Source organism: Orycteropus afer, unplaced genomic scaffold, assembly GCF_000298275.1.
Source record: "Orycteropus afer afer isolate SDZICR_OR568_19922 unplaced genomic scaffold, OryAfe1.0 scaffold00014, whole genome shotgun sequence".
NCBI lineage: Eukaryota > Metazoa > Chordata > Mammalia > Tubulidentata > Orycteropodidae > Orycteropus > Orycteropus afer.
Window position 1 is genome coordinate 1,360,375 of NW_006921601.1, and position 6,972 is coordinate 1,367,346.

The following is a 6,972-nucleotide window of genomic DNA, read 5'->3' on the forward strand; positions in this document are numbered from 1 at the left end:
TTTAAAATGTTGACAGTTCCTTCAAAGATCTGAAATGTCAATATAATAAAAATATATACACTAATAAGGCCTGGGACAATATAGTCTATGATGGATCTCATAGAACAATAGGTAGTGAGAGGACAGCTCAGTTATCATCTAGAAAGAAAAGAATCTCCAATTTGGTAATTTAGCTACTTCTACCACTACCTCTACCACACTGATTAGAGGTCTTTCAATTTCTCCAGGACCTTGATAAGAGAAGATATTAAAGAAAGTGAGATCCTTCCTTCATAACAGGATTTCAACGATACTTGCTAGAAGAATGCCTTCTATCAATAACACCCAGTGGCATCCTCCCATCTTTCTTTTGCTGGGAATACCAGGCCTGGAAAATGTACATATCTGGATTGCTTTCCCATTCTCTATTGTGTACCTGATCGCCCTTGTGGGGAACATCACTATCCTTTTTGTGATCAAGACTGAACATAGCCTCCACCAGCCCATGTTCTACTTCTTGGCCATGTTGTCTATGATTGACCTGGGTCTGTCCACATCTACTATCCCCAAAATGCTGGGGATATTCTGGTTCAATCTCCAGGAGATCAGCTTTGGGGGATGTCTTACTCAGATGTTCTTTATCCACATGTTTACAGGCATGGAGACAGTTCTCCTGGTGGTCATGGCCTATGACCGTTTTGTTGCCATATGCAACCCTCTCCAGTACATGATGATCCTCACCAATAAAACTATCACCATTCTAGGCTCTGTTGTTGTTGGGAGGAATTTAGTTCTTGTGACCCCGTTTGTGTTTCTCATTCTGCGGTTGCCCTTCTGTGGCCATCACATCATCCCTCACACATACTGTGAGCACATGGGTCTTGCTCGATTGGCCTGTGCTTCCATCAAGGTCAACATCATCTATGGGCTCATGGTTATTTCTAATATTATTGTGGATGTGATCCTGATTACTTCATCTTATGTGCTCATTCTCCGGGCTGTTTTTCGCCTTCCATCTCAGGATGCCAGACTAAAGGCTTTCAATACATGTGGTTCCCATGTTTGTGTCATGCTTTGCTTCTATACACCAGCATTTTTTTCTTTCATGACTCATCGCTTTGGCCAGAATATTCCCCGCTACATCCACATTCTTTTGGCTAATCTATATGTGGTTGTTCCACCTGCTCTTAACCCAATCATCTATGGAGTCAGGACCAAGCAGATATGGGAACAGGTTGTAAAGATATTTGTACAGAAAGAATGATTTTGTAAAGACAAATATATATATATATATCCACACACTACCCAAAATAATCTGAGCTGTCTTTTACATCTTCTGTAATATGAGGTAATGGTGGCCAAAATTTTCATTTTGATTGGCCGTGGTTTAGGATTGACAGAAAAAGCAAAGCTATTTTTACTAGTAGCCCCTCTTTCCATGTGTAATTGGGCAAAGGGCATTGGGTAATGGAGAAGGCAGATGTCCTGAGAGCAATGGTTTTGGAGTAGAATGGAAGACAAAGAAGAGTGAGAACTATCTACATTTTTTTTTTCATGTGTTTTCTCTTACAGATAAGATTAAAACATGAAGGAACATTGCTTTAATAATTTCACTTTTATAGATTAAGAAAATAAGGTTTATATATTATGCGTGAATTAAGTATATGAATTGTACATATGTGTTTATTAGAACATCTCCTGATCCACAGTTTTACATTACTTATAGTAAATCTCAAATTTCTTCCTCCTTCTTAACAATAACTGACTCATTTATATTTTTATGTTCCCTACTCTTGTTCTCATTGTCATTCTCACTCTCCTTCCTCTTTCTTCTTTCCCTTCTTTCTCTGTTGCTCTTCTTTATTCTCCCTTTTTCCAGTATACAAAGCCCTTGTGAACTGAAGAACATGAGACACTACGTATAGACATTAAGGAGACATGATATTATTTTCTCACTTGAAACAAAGGTATTTTAGATGTAAATAATTGTACATGTGCCCAGGTCTAAGTCTAATTGATTTTTATCTTTCAATTACCCTTCTATTTCATATTGTTTACACAGACTTTAGAAAAAAAATAAAATCATAGTCATTCTGTGGTTTTAGCACAAGACAGGGCTTGATGTCAAGCTTAGAATAATTTAAGTATATTTGTTATTCCTACAGATATTCAATATTTAGTTCCATTTCCAAACTCCAGATATGACTGGAGAATATTTTCTTTAAATCAATTGAAAGAGGTACTCAGTGGAGACTTATGACTGACCAGAGCACTCTTGCTTGGAAATGAGAATTCTCCATCATGTTCTATTATTTAGCTCCATCTCCAGGTCTGTATCATGATAGCAAGCAATTAGTAGCACACCACAGTAGGATATTAAGATATAGGAGCATATGCAGCCAAGTAGACAAGAATAGCAACATTACCTTCTATTAATCTGGTCAGCTCTTTGTCTGGAATTTAACAGTGACTAAAGCACATTCCTGCATCTTGTAATAACTTGTGGAATATCTCTGTCTGTGAGCATGGGTTAAATTTGTCTTAGTTAGTGTTTTGTGTGTGTGTGTTTGTTTGTTCTTTAGCCTCTACCTCATGCCTCTACAAATTTGGAAACATAGAGTTTTAAAGGTGGAAAAATTTTGAGACTCACTTAATATATCCCTTTCATTTTAAAAATAAGAAAACTGAGTTCCAGAGAAAGGCAGAAGCTTATGTGCATAAAAAGTATAAATTTTACCTGTCTTTAGAATCATTTGCATGTAACAAGAGGTGGAGGGAATCACACAGATGAATTCTTTTGACCACAACTCATAGCTCTCATAGGAGACTTATAGCAGAAAATATTTTATGCATATATGTGAGGCTCCACCATTGGGCCCAGGTGGAATATCTAGAAAAGTGAGAGATAAAGCAAGTAGCCCAAGACTGAGAAAAGGGAAGTTACAGAAACTCTGAGTTCAGGTACAAATAGACTAATATCAAAGAGTGGTTGAAATCGGTTTAGCCTTCATGACTGTGATCCTTAAGTGCTGAGTTGTAAGAACTGACCACTTCCCTGTGTTGTAATACCTGTGCCACACATAAGCATACTAAACAAAGGCAATGTTTTTCTACTGTCAATGATATTAAGGGGTCTGTGGCATGTATAAAGGAACTTCTGGTTAAATCTATTAACGGGAATGGAAAAATTCAATATAGCCTTAACAATGCACAATAATGTCGGCCTTTAAAAAGTTCACAAACCAATTGCAGTATCATGCTTAGACCTGGGTGAGCAGAGACTCTATCCTGGGCTCCCACCTTAGGGAATCTCTGTGCTTTGGAGTAGATTATTCAAAAAAGTTTAAGTGCCCTTATGGTGTTTGGGACAAGCTAAGGTGAGCAGTGCCATCTGAGTGTGACCCCAAGCCCAGACTAAACACACATCAGCCCAGTCCCCATTTCTACTCTTCGAGAATTTGATGATTCTCTTGTACCAATGCCTACAAGAACATGAGATTGACAATTTGCCCTAAGGAGCTCTGCAACTTATGTCTATGGGGTTTTTCAGGGGCCCTGTGTCTGGAGTCTGATTTCAAGAGGGTGGCATGATGAGTAATAACTCTCTGGATACCATAGTTCTTTAGTGATATCAGTACAAAGTGGGACTGCCAGAATTGTGCTGACCTGCTGATTTAGGGCAAGTTCACTCATGTCAGGCATAAGATGAGTTCAGGTCTCTGGGCTACCCATGGTCCACTGCTGAATTTTGTGTTTGAGCCACATGCATAGAGCTGCACACTGTCTCTCCCCTATCTGTATTCTGACCCTGGTGGTGTCTCCTGTCTACAGCACCCAACAATGACCATGACAACAGCAGACATCCTTTACCTTATCTCCTCACTACCACTTGGAACTGATTCCCAGAGTGACCATCCCATAGACTCCACACCAACTGTCAGGCAGGCTTCCAGAAGTGGCTGCTCCAAGGGTATTGAAAACCAATGTTCTGCAATGCCACCAGGTACTTCCAATCTGTGAATTGATATGGTAGCATAACGCTTTCATGGTCTTAAATAATGCTAGATATGATAGGGTCATTCTTGTGTGAAAAAGAATGGTTCTATCACTCTGTGTACATACTTCCCACTAATGGCACTGGGTGAAAGTAAGCAGTGTGGTCGCCATTGAAAGAGTTGACATTCTAGAAATGCATTACTTAAGGTTTAAAGATTTCAGAGGATTGGAAGATGTATTTTAGCTATAAAATTTCATATGGTAAAGTTAGATGAAGAGAATAAAAATAATGAGTATGAGAAAATTTTTTTCTGAATGCTCTGGTTAAGATTGGTAGTCGTAGTCATGATCAATGAAGCACAGAAACAACTGTTGGTAGAGTCATTGGAAGCATTTATTCATGGGCAACATAATGAATGATGCAGTGTTATAAGACGTAGTGCAAATCAGCATTAAATAAACAGAATTCTTGGTACAGGCAAGAAGTACTTTATTGTTCTGAAGGGTCATGATATTGTAATAACAGTCTCACCAGATTTGCTTGTGACAGGAGAAATGAAATGGCTAGGAATGGCCTACTTGACAATAAGAAAGCATAAATAAATGGTTCTTGGATCTGATCAGAAACAGGAGGTCCTTGAACATTATATTCTTCATGTGCGGTGATTGGACAACAACCAAATATAATAACTACTTCTTCTCTACCCTCTATTCTAAACATTCAGTGATAAATCACTATATACTATATGGGTATATAAATTGTTGTTGTTGATGATGTTAGGTGCCATCAAGTCAGCTCCAACTCATAGCAACCCTATGTACAACAGAACAAAATACTGCCTGGTCCTGTGCTAACCTAACAATCCCCACTAAGCTTGAGCCCATCATGACACCCACTGTGTCTATCCATCTCATAGAACGTCTTTCCCTTTTTCACTGACCCTCCACTTTACCAAGCATGATATCCTTCTCCAGGGAATGGTCCCTTCCGACAACATGACCATCATAGGTCAGACCAAGTCTGACCATTCTCGCTTCCAAGGATCTTTCTGGTTCCACTTTTTCCAGGACAGATTTGTTAGTTCTTCTGGCAGGCCATGGTACTTTCAGTATTCTTTGCCAACACCACAACTCAAAAGCATCAACTCTTCTTCGGTCTTCCTTATTTATTGTCCAGCTTTCACATGCATATGAGGCAATTGAAAAGACATGGCTTACCTTAGTCTTCAAAGAGACATCTTTGCTTTTCAGCAGTTTAAAGAAGTCATTTGATTTGTCCAGTGCAATACATCATCTGATTTCTTCACTGCTGCTTCCATGGGTGTTGATTGTGGAACCAAGTAATATGAAATCTTTGACAAATTCAATCTTCTCTCCATTTATCATGATGCTGCTTATTGGCCTAGTTGTGAGGGTTTTCCTTTTCTTTATGTTAAGATTTAATCCATACTGCAGACTGTAGTCTTTAATCTTCATCAGTAAGTGCTTCAAGTCATCTTCACTTTCAAAAAGCAAGGTTGTGTCATCTGCATATCACAAGTTGTTAGTGACTCTTACCTCCAATCCTGATGCCATGTTCTTTTTTGTATAATTCAGCTTCTCAGATTATTTGCTTAGCACACAAGTTGAATAAGTATGGTGAAAGGATACAACCCTGATGCACTCCCTTCTTGATTTTAACCCATGCAGTATGCTCTTGTTCCATTCAAATGACATCTTCCTGGTCTATGTACAGGTTCCTCATGAGTACAATCAAGTGTTCTGGAATTCCATACTTCTCAATGTTATCCCTAATTTTTTATGGTCCACTCAGTCTAATGCTTTTGCATAGTCAATAAAACATAAGTAAACACTTTCTGGTATTCTTTGCTTTGAGCCAAGATCCATCTGACATCAGTACTTATGTCCCTTGTTCCATGTCCTCTTCTGAATCCAGCTTGCATTACTAGAAGTTCCCTGTCAAAATATTGCTGCAACCATTTTTTAATTATCTTCAGCAAAATTTTACTTGCATGTGATATCAATGATATTGTTTGATGATTTCCACAGTCTGTGGGATCACTTTCTTTTGAATGGGTACAAATATGAATCTCTTCCAGTCATTTGGCCAGATAGTTCTCTTCCAAATTTCTTGGCACAGACAAGTACCTACAGTGCAGCATCCATTTATTGAAACATCTCTATGAGTGTCCCATCAATTCCTGGAGTCTTGTTTTTCACCAGTTCCTTCAGTGCAGCTTTGACTTCTTCCTTCAATACCATTGGTTCTTGATCATATGCTACTTCCTGAAATGGATGATCATCAATCAACCAATTCTTCCTGGTATAGTGACTGTGTATATTCTTTCCATCTTCTTTTGATGTTTTCTGTATCATTCAATATTTTGCCCATAGAATCTTTCAATATGGCAACTCAAGGCCTGAATTTTTTCTTCAGTTCTTTCAGCTTATCAAATGCTGAGTGTGTTCTTCCCTTTTGTTTTTCTAACTCCAGGTCTTTGTACATTTGATTATAATAATTAACTTTGTCTTCTTAAGCTGCTCTTTGAAATCTTCTGTTTAGCTCTTTTATCTTTTCATGTCCTCCATTTGCTTTAGCTATTGTCTGTTCAGGTATTTGACTGCTCATCAGAAGGCTGATGGTTCAAACCCACCAGCCACTCCTCAAAAGGAAGATTTGGCATCTACTTCCATAGAGATACCCCCTTGGAAGCCCAAGGAAGGGTCACAATAAGTTGGAACCGACTCTACAGCAGTGAGTTTGGTTTGGGTTTGATTCAAGAACAAGTTTCAGAATCTCTTCTGACATCCATTTTCATCATGTCTTCCTTTTCTGTCTTTCTAATGACCTTTTGTTTTCTTCATGGATGATGTTCTTAATGTCATCCCACAATTCATCTGGTTTTTGGTCATTGGTGTTCAATGCATCAAATCTGTTCTTTAGATGGTCTCTAAATTCAGGTGAGACACTTTTAGTCAAATAGTTTATATAATAAG

General features: G+C 38.4%; 1 protein-coding gene across 1 annotated transcript; it reads left to right on the forward strand.

The window, feature by feature from the left end:
• Nucleotides 1–295: 295 nt before the first annotated feature.
• On the forward strand, nt 296–1,243 carry LOC103208523 (olfactory receptor 52E4). Its single transcript, XM_007954232.2, has one exon. It carries the CDS (start codon nt 305–307, stop codon nt 1,241–1,243), a length of 939 nt encoding a protein of 312 aa, XP_007952423.1. The 5' UTR covers nt 296–304.
• The last annotated feature ends 5,729 nt before the right edge of the window (nt 1,244–6,972 follow it).